Source organism: Mustela erminea, chromosome 7 (assembly GCF_009829155.1).
Source record: "Mustela erminea isolate mMusErm1 chromosome 7, mMusErm1.Pri, whole genome shotgun sequence".
Classification (NCBI taxonomy): Eukaryota; Metazoa; Chordata; class Mammalia; order Carnivora; family Mustelidae; genus Mustela; species Mustela erminea.
In genome coordinates this window covers 87,217,881-87,238,675 of record NC_045620.1, presented here as the reverse complement: position 1 = coordinate 87,238,675, position 20,795 = coordinate 87,217,881, and the positions used below count along the sequence as shown (strand labels likewise).

General features: G+C 36.7%; 1 protein-coding gene across 1 annotated transcript in view; it reads right to left on the bottom strand.

Annotated features, from left to right (window-relative positions):
* The window catches only part of APLF (aprataxin and PNKP like factor), a 78,493-nt gene that overhangs the window by 6,800 nt on the left and 50,898 nt on the right, over positions 1 to 20,795 (bottom strand). The window contains exons 7-9 of the mRNA XM_032352305.1: positions 19,143 to 19,498; positions 18,358 to 18,483; positions 3,211 to 3,257 (exon numbers count right to left, since the gene is read on the bottom strand). Coding sequence (XP_032208196.1) covers positions 3,211 to 3,257; positions 18,358 to 18,483; positions 19,143 to 19,498 — 529 coding nt within the window. The remainder of the gene's footprint in view (positions 1 to 3,210; positions 3,258 to 18,357; positions 18,484 to 19,142; positions 19,499 to 20,795) is intronic.

Here is a 20,795-nt window from a genome sequence, read left to right as displayed (position 1 = left end):
TATTTTGTGCCAAAACCAGAGTACTCTAAGAAGAAGTGTGGAAAGTTAGTGAAATTTTAAATCAATTAGATGTATAAGAAGCTTAATAGATGACTGCAGTCAAACCTACAAAAAAACAAACCTACATAAATTGTTACATGTGTGGAAGAACTCTGTAGACAGAAATGTTTTAGGAGTGCTACAATCAGAAGTTAAATATTAAGAGTTTAATGCAGTTATTTTAACATTGGTACCATCTTAAATTTTATTGTTTCATTGCATAGTTATGATACCCCACCTCAAATTCAACATGTTTAAATTAAAGCAACAGCTACCTGGCTCTTCCTCCTGATCTCTATGATATGTAAATGTCATCCCTAGTCTCCTTATAAATTGTATTATAATTCTGAGTCATCATTATTTCCTTTATGTCACCCCAGGCCCCAAACCAATTAGTTTGCAAATCTGATATTTCTTTCAAAATCTCACTTGAATCTAATTCTATCTTTCCATTCTCAGGGTGGCCAACCAAGCTCTGGCCCTTTATTCAACTGCTTAACATCCAGAAATCTTCCCCCACTCTAACTCTGACTGTTCATTGTCACCAACTTGATTTGGATAAAATACTGCCTCCCCATTCCAAGCCAATGCACCTGTATCTTTGGTATAGTTTTCAAGGGCTTCTGTAATCTGGCCTCAATACAACCTTTTAGTATCATCCACAGTTAACTACAGACACTCTCCATGTTAGTTAAACTGATTCACTTGCTAACCCCACACACCACTTACCATCTTCCTCCTTGGTGTCTTTCACTGATCTATTCCTCACTTTGTCTGGGATATCCTCTATCTACTGACCACAAAGCTAAGAAACACAGGTGATTCAAATCTAAGCACCTTAAAGACCAACTTAGCCTAGATTCCACATCAAGGTCTACCGTGATAAGACCCAGCAGAAAGTGCTTCTTCCCTTTCCTCAGAGATTTTAGACCGTCTTTGCCACAAGAATATATAGAGCCAGAGCTAGTTCTCATGGATCTCTGTTAACTCTGCTTGTTTGGAAGACATAATAAATGAATCAATAAGTATATAATGAATCTTTATAAATGAGATTAAGATCTTGGGTGATGTTAAACTTTAAGGATTCAGGAGATGAGAAAAACTAGGATGTTAGAATTCACTGTTAGATAACTCTAAATTAAGAAATATAATGAGACCCCAATATTTAAGATTGGAAATACTCCAGACACCTTAATTTATAAGTCTTAGAGTAGGAAGAGTGTTTCAACAATTTGACCTTGAAAGTAGATTAAAAATATAAAATTAAATTTTGGAATGCCTGGGTGGCTAAGGAGGTTAAACATCTGCTATGGGCTTAGGTCATGATCCTGGGGTCCTGGGATCGAGGCCCACATTGGGCTCCCTGCTCAGTGAGGGGTCTGCTTCTCCCACTCTCTCTGCCTCTCCTCTCCAGCTTGTGTTCTCTCTCTGTCTCTATCTCTCTCGCTGACAAATAAATAAAATCTTTTTTTAAAAAAATTAAATGTTGCTTAAAAATACCTACATTTATAAAAACTGGCTTTCCAATGAGATAAAAAGCCTTTCTAAAAGAAAGTTAGTTGCTATAAAAATGTTCTTCCTTCAGAAGATTCCCTAATGATAATTCAAGAGGCTTTTCAAAGAAAGCTCAGATTAAACCATTGTACCTGATGTGCATTGATAGTTTTTAGGAAATTGGTTCTTATTTTTATAAAGATACAGATGTGTCAAATGCATTTTCATGGGACAGTGTTAAATCTTGCTAATAAAATATGCTTTAATCAACAAACATTACATGACTGCTGGTAAGAAAGTTTATTTAACCCCCAGAAATGCTACATCATTGGATACAGCCCCAGTAAAAAAATGTATAACACGTGATGTGTAACCTCTATAACCTATGAGCTCTGATAAAATGAGCTGTGTCTGAAGTACTAAAGTACGAAAATGTGTTTCAGTGAGAAATTTCAAATGGAATTCTTTAATGGTGAAATTCTTTACTTCTGTCACTTGGTTACAAAGGGGCTGTGTTTATGTACACACATGTGCATGTGCTAATAGCCTGCAGAATATGCATTTTCTTCTCTCATTCTGTGGGTAGAAATATTGTGTGCCAAATTGGCCTCTGCATTATATGAACGATACGAAGAAGCCAGAATTTGTTAAAGTTAAAAAGTATTCAAGTCTGGAACAGGGGAAAGAGAAGGTAGGACAGATGCCTGCACCTAAGACTGAAGGACATTCGATGGATGCTTCCCTGGTATCTGCCCTCCCTGCCTCTCTTTCCTCCAAAACTTTAGTTTCTATCAGGGATCCCTGTGGCTGAAGAAAGTGACCTATCCTAATTCCAGGGGTGGTTCAAACTCATCAGTGGTCCTAGTGATTCATTCAAGAGTAACAATATGATCTAAATCAATAAAAAAAAGTAAATTTCATGATTCTTCCTAGGAATAGTGAGAACTGAAGTTGTTCATCCACTCTCTCTCGAGATGTAAACATGGGTGCTGAATAAGGATGCATCTAGTCCCTTTGTGGTGGGGAGGAGCCGGTCTTAGGATGATAATGACCCCTTTAAAGACAGAATGATGAAAGGAAATTGGGTCATCGGTGACATTATTGAGATTACTAATGAGCCAAAGCAGTAAATGTCTAAATCCATCCACACTTATTCTATTTTTTCACTTAAATAAGTCAGTAAGTTCTCATTATCACTGAGGATAGTTTGAGATTTTGTTTTCAGATACTAGCCAACAAAATTATTCTAAAAGATACAATGATAAATATATATTGTTGGGCAACGATTATAGAAAACATCTGGTATACAAAAAATTTACCACTTTAAAAAAATTTTATTTATTTATTTGAGAGAGAGAGAATAAGAGAGAGAGAGAGAGAGCACATGAGAAGTGGAGGGTTAGAGGGAGAAGCAGACTCCCGGCTGAGCAGGGAGCCAGATGTGGGACCCGATGCCAGGACTCCAGGATCATAACCTGAGCTAAAAGCAGTTACCTAACCAACTGAGCCACCCAAGCACCCCTACCACTTTTTTTAAATCTAAGAAAAACCACTAAAATCAGCAAATCCATAGAAGCAGACATTAAACAAAAATTCACATAACTGGAAATTGTATCTAGGTTTAACAAGAGAATCATTTGAAGATTTCATCTTGTTACCTGAGGTAAAATTACTTACCTGAAACTGCACTATGTCTGTATTCTATCTTGTGCTGGGGATTCTTCCTAAAAAAGGAGAAAACAAAAATAAGATCTAGATTTCCAATCACTAAAAATTAGTAGGAATATTTAATTAAAGTAGAACAAAAACAACAACAACAAAATAAACCAGAACACTCACTAACCTACAAATAAAATTAGGCCCCAATAAGCTTCTTACTGAAAAGCATTTGCTTTTTTCATTGTTAATTATAGTCACTAAGCTGTACAAAACCATTCTTTTTTCTTTAAGGATTTATTTATTTGAGAGAGAGAGCACAAGCTGGGGGAGAGGCAGAGGCAGTAGAAGAAGCAGAGTCTCCCCCTGGCAGGGAGCTCGACATGGGGCTTGATCCCAGGACCCCTGGATAATGACCTGAGCCAAAGGTAGATGCTTAACTGACTGCGCCACCCAGGTAACCCCAAAGCATTTGCTTTTTAATTACAACATTAAGTGCTTATTACATGCCAGGCATATTTCTAGATGCAAAGATATCCTGGTGAACCAGACAAAAGTTTTTCCCTCATGACTAACTGGAGAAAAATAGTATAAGATGAAGAATAAGATGTCATATTCCCAAAATGTAACATATTATATTTCTAAAATGTCAATGCCATATATCACATACATAAAAATACAATGTATAATCGTGTATAAAACATAGAAAATGAAATATCAAATATGTGTGTATATGTGCTTGTAATCTCCAAAAGGATACTTTTATGGTCTTCTTGAATCCAAAGACAAAAGCATCTAAGTCATGTCTCTAAAGATCCCCAATTGTTATGAGAAAACAGAAAAGGCAATTTGCATTGAGAAACGTATATGACATACTCCAAAGTCAAACAGAAACTACTGTTTGGGTATCTATTTTTTATTATATGTACCTATGATCTTTCTATTATTTTATTAGTTAAATGAATGTTGGGATACGCTATATATATATTAGACATTCTCCAGATAATACAAAACTGTCCAGGCAGCAAAAATCCAAACAGATCATGACCCACTTGATGGGTACCTCTCTTAGGGGACTCACACAGGAGAGCTGGGGTACAGTGACAATAGGCATGTGCTAAGGTACACAGCTCATTCAAAGCTGTTGTGAGGATTTATGAAGAATACAGAGAAAGTCCTTAGTCTAAGGGCATGATAGGTTGTAAGTAATGAATGTTAGCCATTGACACATCCATCATTGGTTCAATAAATAGTCATGGGGCACTAATTACATGTCAGACTCTGTCAGGTGTCAGGGATGTTTTTTACTGCTAGTATCTCTTCTTTCTTGGAATCACTTTTCATCTGTGAGCATTAACACACTACAAGATTCCACACAGTTAATTAGGGTCATAACTCAACAGTTTTGAAAAGTGGAAAAAAGATTCTAGAAAAGATTGTGTATTTGGGATAATTAACCGAAATCTGACCTTTTAATGGAAAAGACTCTTTGAAGTTGAGAGAAAGAAACTGGACAACTTCAACGTGGCCAAGAGAGCTGCACATGAACAAAGCTGCAGGGATGATCTGTGTGGGAAGACTGAACACACCAGCACAGCTCACTGACTTGTTGAATGCAGTCTATGAAAATGCAATTAATGCTTGATGTCAGAGGAGGGGGAGCAGAAACATAAGGGAGAGGGACATAAATATCAATAACCTGGAATAAGACTGTTGGTCATTTGGGAGTATTTTTGGTAACCTTTTACAAAATCTTTTTGTGTGAGTGTGATAAAATTAAATACACTGGAAGCTTTTTGTTTTGAAAAAAAAAAAAAGGCAAACCTACTGAAAAGTAGCAAGATTAGTACACTGAAATTTCATATACCTCTGTTGAGATTCTTCAAGTGTTAATAATTCTATATAGATGTCCAATTATTATTATTACTATTTATAGTCTTCTGATATTTGAAACTGTTTTTTTCCATTTTAATACATATATTTTTCAGGTCCCAAGCAGTCTCAACTTTTCCCACTTTGCTCTTAATAATTAAGAAGAAATTTATTGAACAGTTAAATATAGTCTTAACTGTTTGCTACTACAGCCTCTTTCAAAAGCTGCTTTTAGAAAGTCTCAAGTAGGGTGCCTGGGTGGCTCAGTGGGTTAAGCCGCTGCCTTCGGCTCAGGTCATGATCTCAGGGTCCTGGGATCGAGTCCAGCATCGGGCTCTCTGCTCAGCAGGGAGCCTGCTTCCTCCTCTCTCTCTCTGCCTGCCTCTCTGCCTACTTGTAATCTCTGTCAAATAAATAAATAAATCTTTAAAAAAAAAAAAAAAGTCTCAAGTAAGTGAATGTCTGTCTTTAGAAATAAGTATAGAAATAGTACAGAGGACCTGAACAGAATTTTTTCAAAGAAGACCTATAAATAGCCACCAGACACATGAAAAGATGCTCACCATCACTAATCAAGGAACTGCAAATCAAATCCACAATGAGATGTCACCTTACACCTGTCAGAATGGCTAAAATCAAGAACACAACAAATAACAAGTGTTGGTGAAGATTTGAAGAAAAAGGAACTCATGTGCACTACTGGTAGAAATGTGAATTGGTGTAGCTACTGCAGAAAACAGCATGGAGGTTCCTCAAAAATTAAAAACAGAAATACCATATGATATTTACCCAGAGAAAGAAACACTATTTTGAAAGAATATATGCACCCCAATGTTTACTGTAGCATTATTTATAATTGCCAAGATATGGAAGGAACCCAAGGGTCTATCGATAGAAAAACTGATAAGGAAGATGTGTGGTGTGTGTGCGCGTGCGTGTGTGTGTGTGTGTGTGTAATATCATAGACCCATTAAAAAAGATGAGATCATGCCGTTTGCAACAACATGGATAGCCCTAGAGGATATTATGCTAAATGAAATAAGTCAGACTGAGAAAGACAAATACCATATGATTTCACTCATACGTGGAATCCGAAAAAACCCAAGTGAATAAACAAACAAACAAAAACAGAATCAGACCTATAAATGCAGAGAACAAACTGATGGTTGCCAGAAGGGCGGAGGAAGGAGGATGGGGAAAATGGGTGAAGGAGAGTGAGAGAAAGAGGCTTCCAGTTATGGAATGAGTAAGTCAGGGGAATAAAAGGCACAACATAAGGAATATCAGTCAATGATATCGTAATAACTTGTATGGTGACAGATGGTAGCTACCCCTGTGGTCAGCAGAGCATAATATATAAACTTGTTGCACTGTGTTGTACACCTGAAACTCATGTAACATGTATGTCAACTACACTCAAATTAAAAAAAAAAAAAAGATACAGAAATGGAACCAAAGAGTTTGAGAGACTCAAGTACAGTTTATGCACCAAATACTAGTTAAAAGACTGCTGATAACAGCTGTCACCACCACAGAGACTGAAAGTGAGAATTACTGTTTTTAAAGGCAAACAGGCTGGGGTCCTGGGTACTGATCCAACCTTCCGGTTGCAGAAGATAGTTCCCGCTTCTCCATTATCTTGAAACAGCCACAGGGGTTTGCAAGGGCAAACCCTGCCTATATAATATCATCTCACATACTGCCTAAGAAAAGGCAAATCACTTCAGAAAAAAAGATGAGGAAAAAAGTTTTGCATTTGTATATTCCCAAACAGAAGTGCAGAAAAGCTATTTTGAAATTTTGTACCCAGAAAAGGAAGATTTTCAGCTCTATGGACAGATTCTCATCTGCCTTAGAAGGGTGGAATGTTTCTTAGAGGCTCTGATAATAGTTTCCATCCTTTCCTAGAAGAACTTGCTGTTTTCATTACAAGACAAGCACAGCGGCACCTCGGCGGCTCAGTTGGTTAAGTGTCTGCCTTTGGCTCAGGTCATGATCCCAGGGTTCTGGGATCAAGCCCCACATCAGGCTCCCTGATTGCAGAGGAGTCTGTTTCTCCCTCTCCCTACTGCTCCCCCGGCTTGTGCTATCTGTCAAATGAGTAAATCTTTTAAAAAAAAAAGATAAGCGTAAGACCATAAAGGAAACCAGAATAAACTAGTTGATTTGATACTTTTCCACATTTAGAGGCCAAACTTCCAATTTCAAACAAAAGGATTATTATCAGCACAGTTTTTGCTTGAAATAAAACAAAAGGATTATTATCAGTACAGTTTTTGCTTGAAAATGAAGAAAAAATATCTTCTGTGACAAGTCCAAAAGTTTTCTCTTTAGAACTTTAGGATGTGGGGCGCCTGGGTGGCTCAGTGGGTTAAGCCGCTGCCTTCGGCTCAGGTCATGATCTCAGGGTCCTGGGATCGAGTCCCGCATCGGGTTCTCTGCTCCGCGGGGAGCCTGCTTCCTCCTCTCTCTCTCTCTGCCTGCCTCTCTGCCTACTTGTGATCTCTCTGTGTCAAATGAATAAATAAAATCTTTAAAAAAAAAAAAAAAAGAACTTTAGGATGTATTTCCAAGTATATTTTCTTTGTTAATTAATTAATTTGTTAATTAATTAATACCATTAATCATATAAGTATAACTCTCAGAATGGACTTTAATAGGAAAATGAGCCAAAAAGAAAAGATAATCTATCAATGCCAAAGCACATACTCAAAATAAAAACAAGTTTTAGACATGTCTTGTTCATGTAGCAATTTAAATGTTAAAAAAAATCAGTATTCTGAATGTTAAATTCTTATATTATGCCCTTCTTCAAGGTGTCTTATAATCCCAGTCCCAACCTTTATTTGTAGTTCCAAGCCTTCATTTCTACTCCAGGAGAGTATTTTTGATTCTTTGCCATCAGTAGGTACTTGCTCACAGCGTTTTTGCCAAGAACGTTCTTCCTACTATACACTGCCCAAGTTCAAATCATACCTCCTTTAGGAAGGGAATTCTGATAATCACTAAGACACAGCTCTAGAACACATGGCCCATATCTACCATTGGGTGCTCACTACATAATTTTTTTAAAAAGATCTTAATTTATTTATTTGACAGAGAGAGACATAGTGAAAGAGGGAACAGAAATAGGGGTATTGGGAGAGGTAGAAGCAGGCTTCCATCTGAGCAGAGAACCTGATGCGGGGCTCGATCCCAGGATCCTGGGATCATGACCTGAGCCAAAGGCAGACGCTTAACAAATGAGCCACCCAGGTGCCCCTCACTAGGTAACTTCTTACAGTGTCATCTAAATTTTCAACACAAGTGTGTGTGTGTGTGTGTGTGTGTGTGTGTGTGTGTTCTCTATCATCTATCAAAGGAGCCACTAGAAGCCACGGAGTTTTTCTTGCACCTTTTAATATTTTTTATAGCACCTTTCACAAAGCGGTATTCATCTGTAGTTTTAACAAATTTACCTACCAAGAATATAGATTTTTTTTAAGGTAAAAGTTTTTTTTAATTAGCTTTTACATGTTTCCAAATTCGTGAAATATTTTATATTTTCCTATTTAATAGGAAAATAAGAAACTTATTTTTGCTAACTTTACTATTGTTTCTTAAAATAAGTGTTGAAAGGAACTTGACAGAATATTATCAATATTGTATTGTCAATACATACTGAGGTTTAAAATATTCACTAGTTGGAGCACAAAAAGCAGTTTGTAGTAATTTCGAGACTGGTAATAAGTGTTTTTGAGTTGATGTTAACACTTAAGATTTTTATAGTAATCCTAATCCACGAATCCTAATGTTTTCAGAACCCTATCCTTTGAAAGGTGGTTTTTTTTTTACTGGAAATTTGCCAGAGAATGCCTATTCTCATTAGGTCGGAAAGAACGTCAATGTGCTGAAACTGCTTTATATTCACACTTACAAAGTTAATAATCCAAGTACTCACTGAATCTTTTTATGCAAACCTAAGACTAAAACATGTTAGAATTTCCTGCCATTAACAATTCATATTACTTCCCCAGGAAACAATGAAAATGTAACAATCATATAAAGCAGACTCCACTGCAATCAGGTTCCTGAGATACTGACTGGTCAGCATCACCAGACACTTAGCTCTAGTCAATCAATCATTCATGGAACACAGGAACACACAGTCCTTCACAAATGCTTAAGAGATAGATGGCCACCGTGTTCTGGATCTGTCCTCATTTGGCTGGTTGAACTTTGGACCACTGGCATTGCTATGGAAGGGGTTCAGGTTTCAGGATCAGAAGGGCTGATTATGAATTCAAACTAGACCTTTTACTGGTTGTGTGATTCATGAAAGTCCTATAAACCAAGTTACCATTTACTCACCTGTAAAGCAGGGATAATACTGCCTACCTCACATAGGGTTGTTCCCAGGGTTAAATGAAGTAATAGGTATAAACACTTATAGGCTAATTAAGTATATTCCACGTGTCAGCTATTATTATAGAAACAGAAATTAATTTTACTTTAAGACAGCCAACAATGTGTGAAAATTCTATGTGCCAGTAAAAGTTAACTGCCAATTAAAAAGTGCATATGGAATGAAAAAATTCAAAAAATTCAAAAGTCTATTAAATAACAAAATATGGGGGGAAAAGTATTGCCAATTAATACTAAATGGCTGAATTTTGTTTTTAATAATACATATTATTATGATAGAATATTTTCCTCATCATACTTCACATATTCATGGAATATTTTCTTTTTTTTTTTTATTTTTAAGATTTTTCTATTTGTTAGAGAGAGAGAGAGAGAGAGAGAGCACGTAAAAGAGAAAGCACAAGTGCAAGCTGGGGGAGAGGCAGGCAGAGGGAGAAGCAGACTCCCAGCTGAGCAGGGAGCCTGATGTGGGCCTTGATCCCAAGATCTCGGGATCATGACCCCAGCCCAAGGCAAATGCTTAATTGACTGAGCCACCCAGGCATCCCTACAGAAAATTTTCTAACACTCACCTGTGCATATTTCATTTTCAAAAATCAGTCATTTTATAACAAGGCAGAATGTCTTTTTCATATACCTCTGGGTTAAGGCTAAGTGGCAGTTTTGTGCAGCTCTGTGAGGGCACATGAGTATTTGAGATAACTTTCGAAGATAATGCCAAATTCCATCCAGGACTTTTTCCTAATGAATGGAAATACTCAGAGTTCATTCACAAAAGATTTACATCCATCATTTTTGCAAATGGCATTTTCTGTAACTTAGCAGACCTCAAAATCCTTTCTGAGTTTTTTTTTAATTACTCTTAATTATTAATGGCAATATTTGGTTTCTAAACATAAAACTATACACCCATAACCATACCAGGGTTCCAGGAGCTGTTATATTTTAAAATATACATTTTCCAAAAAAAATTCTGATTTTAATGATATTGGTATTGGAATAAATACAGATCTGAAGGAAGAACACTCCAGGAAAAGGAAATGGAAAATGTCTGTAAATTCACTAAGTCCCTGAGGTAGGAAACAAGCTAGACTATTTGGAAAAACACACAGATTTGTAAAGCTCAAAGAGAATGAATGAGAAAGAAAACAGTACAACATGTAGTCAGAGAAGAACTTGCAAGCTACAGTAAAGAGCTTTGTCGGAAAATACTGGGAGATTTTGATTAAGAAAACATGATACAACTTAATTTTAGAGAATTATTCTGGGTGCTTAAGGAAAATGAACCACTGGAGGGCAAGAGGAGAAACAAGGGTAACAGTTAAGAAGCAGTTAAGAAGTTAGTCAAGTTATGACTAACATGATAAGAGGTGGGGAAGAGAGAAGTGCTCAGTGCCTAATATATTTTCAAGGATGAAATGGCAAGAACCGCTGATGGATTGAAAGAGGGACGTGACAAAAAGAGAAAAATCAAGGCTGTTTCCAGGTTTGGAGATAAACACTGTTGGAAACGGTGAAGTCATTTACACAGGTGGAGAGCACTTAGGAAAGAGTTGTTTTCATGATAATAATCCAGAGTTCTGTTTCAGATGTATTAAGTTTGAACTACCTATTTTACAACCAAGTGTATGAGTCTGGAGCCATTTAATTGAATCAGATGCTCTCAGGAGTAAAAACAAATAGAGAAGGACCTCATTCAGGGAACCGAGCCCTGTGGCTTGGTGCTAATTACAGGTGGGGAAAAAGAAGAGGAGACAGGAGAGAAGGCTAAGGAAGAATTGGCCAGGAATATGACCGGTCTGGCTTTATGGAAATGAATAAATCACTCTCTGCTCTGGGCATTGCCATTACTGAGTATAGGACCCTGGAACACAAATGATCCAACCTCTGCGTTTCCCATGTTTTCATGAGGAACTGAAGCCCAGGAAAATCAAATGACAAGCAAAGTCATGCTACAGAGTTGGTACAACTATCTAGAACCCAGGTCTACTGACACTGTTTCTCCACTATAAAGCCCTACCTTAAGATTAACTAGGCAATGATAACAAGAACGGACTCATACTTTTTATTTTTGTTTAATTCCAAAGATTTTGTAACTTAATACCAAAACTTAAACCCACAATTTAAAATGAGCCTGAAGTACTATTTTACATCAGCTCCTATAAATAGTGACTACTGGCTTGCTGGATGCTCAGTATTTGCTCAGTAAGTGATCATACTATATTTTTGTTTTCATTCCAAAATAATTTATCTTGCATTTTTGAAAGTCAATATCTATTTTAAAATCTAAAGCAAAAAACATGAATCCTATGTTATCAAATATCTAAGTCTCAAAATTTAGAGGAAAAAGAAGAGTTAGTTAATATAGTCTTAATTAGATAATAAAAGAGTAAGCCAGCATAAGATAATGGAAAGTAGCCACTCTGTTAAACGAACATCATTACATTTACTATCCATGCCAAAAGAACTCTGAAAATTCTTATATACATGCAATTAACACTAAACATAACAAAAAAATAAAATTTCTCATTATGAAAACAGATGCATATTCAAATAAAGAAATAAGAAAAACAAAACCACAAAACACATTCCAGTACATTTTTTCAAGGCTACATAGACATAGTTGATGTTGTCACTACTATTTCTAAATGTAGTTTAAAAAAAATTATAGCCAAGTCTGTAGTAAAACTGCATAGCTGAGTCTTTGTATGTAGTCTAAGATACTTTCTTCAATGATGATATTCTTACATGTGATTAAAGAACTGCAAGCATGGCAGGCAATGATAGGTCACTTCCTCTATATGCGGATCCTATAAAAATGGATTAAAATTCTAACAACTTTGATTATTTGTAACCATAAATAAAATGACTAGGACACTTGGGTGGCTCAGTCGGTTAAGCGGCTACCTTAGGCTCTGGTCATGACCCCTCATCATGGGACTGAGCCCCACATCAGGCTCCTTGCTCAGCGGGGAGCCTGCTTCACCCTCTGCCTGCCACTTCCCCTGCTTCTGCTCTCTCACTCTCTTGTTCTCTCTCTCTGATAAATAAATGAATGAATGAATGAATAAATAAATAAATAAAATCTTAAAAAAAAAAAAAAAGACTGTTGGCCTCACATGATTGATTCTGAGAATCTTAACTACCAGGCAACTAGTTTCCCTATTAAAACCTACTTATTGGGGCACCTGGGTGGCTCAGTGGGTTAAGCTGCTGCCTTCAGCTCAGGTCATGATCTCAGGGTCCTGGGATCAAGCCCCGTATCAGGCTCTTTGCTCAGCAGGGAGCCTGCTTCCCGCCTCTCTGCCTACTTGTGATCTCTGTCAAATAAATAAATAAAATCTTTTTTTTAAAAAAAAACTACTTATTTTGCCTCAAATAAAATAATACAGATTTATGTTAAACACACATTCTTAATTTTTATGAAGCAGCTCCCAAAAATCAGTATCCTCTGGTCTGAAGTGTACATCTGCACATATGATCAATTAAGATAACACTGCAATACTTTGGAATACTTTTCAAAAATAAGAGGAGAGGCGCCTGGATGGCTCAATTGACTGTGCAACTGACTCTCGGTTTTGGCTCAGGTTATGATCTCACGGTCATGAGACTAAGCCCCATGTCAGGCTCCAACCTGGATGTGGAGCCTGTTTGAGATTCTCTCTCTCCTTCTCCTTCTACTTCCATCCTGCTCATGAGCACATGCATGTGCACTCTCTCTCTAAATAAAAAATACGAATAAATAAATAAGGAAATAGCAAAAAAATTTAGATCATAGCTATAAACTTGGATCAACAAATAACAAAAGAAAATGAATTTTCTTACTATCGAATACACTTTTTAAAAAACAAGTTATGCTTGTCGCAAAACACTGTGTTCCTTCAATTATACAGATCACGCTGCAGATTCCTGACAGTGAGAGCACTTACAGTTGATAACTAATACACTTCCTTACGCCATCCCTCTTAGAAGGTATTACAATTATAAAAAAATAAAAAGTAGGTCATTGGCTTCCAAAAAACATCAAGGCACCAACATTTTCATTTGCATAATACATACCTGCCTTAAGTGTTTAAATCTGAGGCAATGTTATGAGTTTGACTTCACATTTTTACACAAAACTGGTTGCAGATGGATTCCATTCATTTTAGCATATATATATTCTAAAGTTAGTGCCTAATTTAACAAACAAGAACAGGAGTAATACACTGCATAAAATCCTATTACACACCAGAGGAAGTGAATGAGTCAGAGGCAAACATAGCAATCACTGGGTTATATCAGACATTAAGTATCTAATATTCTATTTCCGACAAGTATTAAGCTCATCAAATGCTTTAAACTGAGCACCTCTTCTGACAGACTATAGAGTAGAGCACAAAAAGAATAAATCAGATTTACTAATGGGCAAAGTACTTAAAATGACAACATTAACTAGTTCTTTCATATTACCATTTTTTCAGGCTGATTTAATTTTGTGAGGTTTAAAGAAGTATAATGTCAGAAAATTTTAGTAATACTTGTAGTCTAGAAAATAATAAAATTTAATAATTAAACATCTTTTTAAAACATCAACCTCTTATATGGGCTTTAGGAATCTTTGTTTTTACTATAGTATGCATTTAACATGTGATTCATATCTGTTTTTCTGTTTTACTCATGGGAATGAATGGCTGATAATTAAATATATCCATATATGTGTACTGTGGTGTTTTCATATTTGCTCTATCATGATAAAAACTTTGACCATAGACAGCAATACTTGGAAATACACTATCACAAAAATGTAGGTAGCTGACATAGTATATAAAACTAAGATTATTTAGTGTATTGTACACAGCTGCGATCACCTATATATTTCAAAAAGAGAAACTGAGTTGCACACATTCAAGGGATTAGAAGGTAAAACCAGAAAACAAAAAACAAAAAAACAACTCAGTGTTTCACTTGAGAGACTGTTTTCACTTGAGAATAATAATACTTACCCTGCTTTGTGAAGGCAAATTTTCAAAGATAAAAAGCAAACAAAAATGTTTCAGCAATAAACTTCATCTTCCTTCCAAATGTGTCAACAACCATCATGGAAAACAGGCTTATCACAGCTCTACTTTCAGAATACATATATTTTTTACTTTTGTAAATATAGTAATTTCTGGCTGATTTTTGTGGGTTATTTTATGATTTCTGAGACTTTAGTATTTTTCTTCTGTGGCTATAGGAAAAATCTACCATGCATTTACATAAAACCTTGTTTTTTAAACAAACCAGATTAGAACATTTTATCATTCTGATACAGTAGGCTTATATGTGTAATATATAAACACTGTAGCAATAAAAAATCAAGTCCCAAGATTGAGTTGCTCCTGCCTGGGGCCATGTTAGCAAACCAACACTTAGATAACTTTCATGTCCCTACAAATGCTCTCTTTGACCAAAAACATAATATATCCAGTCTGCCGATCCCCAAATGCCATACCAACTCTGGGTTGTATACTTATTTCCTTGTTTTTTTCTCACCTCTAATAAGGTTGAATCTGTGGCCCCAACTAATCAGATATTTTGTATTTTTCTCTTCCTTGTTCTTTATTCTTTATCCTCTAAAAGTTTCCCACCTTCCAACCTATTCTGCATCCTGGGATGGAGCCCAATGTGGGCTCCCGGCTCAGAGGGGTCTGCTTCTGCCCCTCCCACTGCTTGCATAGTGTGTATATTCATGTTGCTCTCTCCCCCTCTCTCAAATAAATAAAATCTTTAAAAAAAAAAAAAGATATATTCTTGCAAATCAAGATTGTTAAAGAGTAAATTTCTAGAACTAAAGTAATGTTATATTATGATCAATGACATATCTACTAGAGCATGTTTTTTGGCTAAATAATAATAATAATGATGTGTCAAGAAAGGGTATATAAATGTATGTCATGCTTCCATAACTAGGGTTTCTTCTACTGTCTTCATGATCTGAAAAATTCACAATTTCTTCAAAGTAACTTATCTAGAGTTGCTTTTTTTTTTTAACTCCAAAATATTACTTTGCCAACTGAATAAAAAACACTGTAATACTTTAGAAAGCCATAAACAGGGGTGCCTGGGTGGCTCAGTAAGTTAAGCATCTGCCTTTGGCTCTGGTCATGATCTCCAAGTCCTGGGATCAAGCCCCCCCATTGGGCTCCCTACTCAGTGGGGAGTCTGATTCTCCCTCTCTCTCTGCCCCTCCTCTGTGCTTGTGCTCTCTCTCTCAAACAGATAAAATGTTAAAAAAATAAAGAAAGGAAGGAAGCCAACCAGCCAGCCAGTCATAAGTAACAATGGTGGAGTCCAGCCCTGCCACAGAGAAATGCTAGAATGGAGCAAGGAAGAGACTTGGTTTTCATCTCACTGGCTTTAGAGTCTTTGGCAACTCATTAACCTTTCTTATTCCCATTCCTTTATTCCTTTAGTAGTCAGAGTAAGCAATCATATCTATCATTCTCCAAGAGTCTCTCTGAACTGTAATTAAAATTAACAAGGGAAAAAACCCTTCAGATTTTATCTCCAAGTTGAACCAACACACCAGCAGCTAAAGAGATGAAAAAAAAAAATACACTCGATGTATATATACATATATTTAGATCTAGATCTGAAAGTTTCTATTAGCATATGCAGGTCACTGGATTTGGAGTAATTTCTCTTGCCTACTCACAGTTCTGACCTCTCGTAAAGAGACTGATGACATGCAGGCAGCAATTTTTGACATTATTTTGACAGTATTTCACATTTGATGATTCTTAGGAAGGTTTTATATTTCACATTCCTTCCTCTCAACAATAGGCACATTTGGATTTTGCTGCTAGGAAGGGCACAGGACATCATGGCAGGTTAATATCTTAACCACCAGGGAAAAAACCCTGATAAATTGTCAAAATTATTTTTATGACAGAACTGTGGAAGCAATGAGAATTTGGGGTTATCTAAAATTCCACAGAGAAAAAGCCCTTCCTAGGTTAGCTGACAATCACTGGTATTTTCTTCCCTAGAGGTCTTTGCCTGTTCTTGGTGTGGACTGAAGATTTGAGTCACCTGGAGGAACTCTAGTTGAAGAAAGAGAAACTTGTAGAGCTTTTCATGGGCTCATGGGGTTGTCAGGACAATTTGAAAACTAAAAGAACCCCAAACACGAGGCTGATTCTTCGTAAGAAATACCTGTTGAGTTCCTGGGAAGTATCAGAGGTTTAACGTTTGTGCCTGGAACTTCACATTGGTAGAATGAAATCTCTAATTCATGTTGTTATTTCAGAGATGAAGCCCACTAGGGAGAAAGGATCTGCAACAAACACATAACTAGTCTCCTCTCAAGAAATGTGCCAGATTTTAGGATGCATGGGTGGTAGCCTAATTGGCTAAACTCAGAATGCCCGAAGGGAAGTTTCAGAGCTAAGAAGACAGAGACCTGCTTTTCTGTTAAATGTCTAGGCAAGCCATGCCAAAGGAACACAGACAAACCAAAGGCATATTGAGTTTTATTAAAATAACAACATAGGTATTACTTATAATCCAAATCTCTGACTGGACAGAGATGACTAGCCCTATCTGCCAAACAGAGTGGGGGGGATGCTCACTAATGGAAAATAACATGCATAAAATGCAATATCAGAAATTATGAACTCTGTGAATAGGTTTATCAGCAGCCTAGACACATGAGAAGAGAGAATTACTAAACTCTAAGACAAGCAACAGCAAATATCCAATCTGAGGCACAGAGGTAAAAAAAAAAAAAAAGAAAAGTAATGGAAAGAATGAAACAATGTATATGGGACATATGGGACACAGTCAAAAGACTTAACATGGTTAACTGAAGTAGAAGAATGAGGAAAGACATAGAGGCAGAACAAATATCTGAGAGATGAGATAATAGCTAAGCAATGTCTTCAAACTAACAAAGACAAACAACATGCAAAAAAGCTCAGTGAACCCCAGACAAGATATATGTTAAAAAAAAAAAAAATCATACCTAAACACAGGTTAAACAGTTGAAAGTAAAAGCAATGAAGGGCATCTGGCTGGTTCACCTGGTAAAACATGAGACTCTTAATCTTGGATCATGAGTTTGAGCCCCACATTAAGGGTAGAGTTTACTTAAAAAAAAAAAAAAAAAAGGTCATGATAAAAATCTTAAAAATGGCCAGAGGAAAGGATGGTTAATTTCAAGACAATAAGACAAACAAGTAACTTTTAACAGAAACTACAGATGCATGAGTCAATGGAACATCTTTAAAGTGACGGACAAAAAACCAAAGGTGCCAAGCTAAAATTCTACACCCAGTGAAAAGATGAAAAGAGCCATCAATCAATTGATCAATTAGGACATATTCAGATACACAAAAGCTGAAAGAATCCTTTTCCCATAATATTTTCACTAAAGAAATACTAAAAGAACTTCCTAAGCCTAAGAAAATGATTTCAGATAAATTCTTCAGTGCATGATACAGACATGCTATGAAAGGAAAGAGAAGAAGGTGCTTTTCTTTTAGGATCAAATTTCATGTGTTGGGAAGAATGGCAGAGTGGCAGAAGTTGACGAAAGCAGAGATAACATCCTGAATTGATTTATGTCACACTAAGGAGCCTGGATAGAGTGTATGTATGATGGGGTAACATCGACAGTTTTTCAATGATCTGATTTGCATTTTAGGAAGTTAGAAATGAGGAATAATTTCAGACATTTACAAGGCTAATAACTTGAACAATTTATAATTATCTAAAAGAAATATTATAGTCCTACCTATTAACAAAATGAAAACCTACTATTTATGGAAGTGTAAAGGCTTGAAGTGAGAAGTTGCCGGCCATTTCTTCTGAATATACCACAGAGACTAAGGAGAAAAGGAGCACAACCTAACATTTTGGTATACATACCTGTAACAAGATGCTCCATAGGGACATTCAGGCCGGTCATCAGCCTCATCTTGATACATGACTTGGACACCTCCATAATCACTATCACCAGGGTGACTGAAGTGTTGAAAGTGAACAGGATTCTTCCTATGAGGGTAGCAAATATACTGTCAGAAAAAAACCATTAATAGGATACATGAGAGATCTAGATATACTACAAAAAATAACTAATAGGATATAGCAGGAAAACAACTAATGCACATCTAATTATTCCAGACATTGAACCAATGTGCTACATTGTTAAAAATAAAGCTCATGACATCTGGTTGGCACAGAACTCTCATGGTAGCAAAATAAAAGCATCATGATGATTCAAAAGCACAATTAGAAAAATATAAAGGGAAAACACAAGTATAGTAAGACACCTTAAACACAACTTAACAATTCTTTTGAGAGTTATATTATATACGACAACTATTTATGAGGACATCTTTCTAATATCTAAATAAGACATTAAATAAGTAGGCATTTAGGTATGGGTGGTTCAGTTCTCAAGTCTGGATTTCCTAGTTCATGTCCTTGCATTAATCAGCTGCCTGCATATGAAACAATTCCTCCACTGTATCTTGAAAGCTTCTAGCAAGATTTACAGCACTGAATCCTGAGAAAGTGTAAACAAGCAGAAACATGATAAAGCTCCTTACCCTTAGCTCAGTGTGTTTTACCAGGCTTTTAATACACATATACTACATAGCCACCTGCTATGGAAATAATGGAATTCCGGGCTACCTGTAATTTCATTTTACCTGTAGCAGTTTGCCCCATACATGCAGGACGTCCTCTTGATCTTGTTTTCTTCAGAACCTTGTGCAACTGAGTCAGTTGCCTTTGCATGCAAAGTTTCAGGATTGGAGAGTTCAGAGCTGGACTCAGAAGGAGATCCTTGAGACTCCTCTTGGTAGGACTTGTCCTGGGCACTCAAGTGACTCTCAGAAGAGCCCATCACCTCGCCTTCTTTACTTTGTGTTTCTTTCACAATACTTTTATGTTCAGGAACCTTACCAAGTTCCTCTATTGGGATTTCATTTCTCTGTGTACTAGCCTTCATATCATTCACCTCTGTATTACTTAACGTGATTGCAGAACATGACCTTGGCATTGCCTACAAAGACAAATCAGAAAAAAGATATTAGAAATAAATGAAAGATGTTTTAAAAGAAATATGTAAGCTTAAGCAAAAAGGCATGAAACTGTAAGATTCATTCAACATGTATAACTTTTAAACTTTTAAGATTCACAATGAAACAAGATGGGATTGGGAGGGAGACAAATCATAAGTGACTCTTAATCTCACAAAACAAACTGAGGGTTGCTGGGGAGAGGGGGGTTGGGAGAAGGGGAGTGGGGTTATGGACATTGGGGAGGGTATGTGCTATGGTGAGTGCTGTGAAGTGTGTAAACCTAGCGATTCACAAACCTGTACCCCTGGGGATAAAAATATATGTTTATAAAAAATAAAAATTAAAAAAAAAGATTCATATTTTAAAGTTATTAAAAACGCCACTTTCCATGTCTGTAATTTGGTTACTTTACAATTACAGTTATTAGAAAAGGAATATACAGGGACACCTGACTGGCACAGTCAGAAGACCATGTGACTCTTGATCTCAGGGTTGTGAGATCGAGCCCCACACTGGGTGTAGAAATTACCTTAAAAAAAAAATGAAAATCTGGGGCGCCTGGGTGGCTCGGTGGGTTGGGGCCTCTGCCTTCGGCTTGGGTCATGGTCCCAGGGTCCTGGGATTGAGCCCCACATCAGGCTCTCTGCTCGGCAAGGGGCCTGCTTCCTTTCCTCTCTGCCTGCCTCTCTGCCTGCCTGTGATCTCTGTCAGGTAAATAAATAGAATCTTAAAAAAAAAAATCTTTAAAAAAGAAAAGAAAATCCAAGCAGAAAATCAATAAAGAAACAAGAGCATTGAATGACACACTGGACCAGATGGACCTCATAGATATATACAGAACATTCCACCCTAAAACAACAGAATACTCATTCTTCTCAAGTACACATGGAACCTTCTCCAGAATAGACCACATACTGGGTCACAAATCAGGGCTCAACCGATACCAAAAGACACAGATTATTCCCTGCATATTCTCAGATCACAATGCTTTGAAACTGGAGCTCAATCACAAGGAAAAGTTTGGAAGGAACTCAAACACCTGGAAGCTAAAGACCACCATGCTTAAGAATGCTTGGATCAACCAGACAATCAAAGAAGAACTTAAAACAATTCATGGAAACCAATGAGAATGAAGACACTTCGGCCCCAAACCTATGGGATACAGCAAAGGCAGTCCTAAGGGGGAAATACAGAGCCATCCAAGCCTCCCTCAAAAAATTTGAAAAATCCAGAATACACCAGCTGTCTCTACACCTTAAAGAACTGGAGAATCAACAA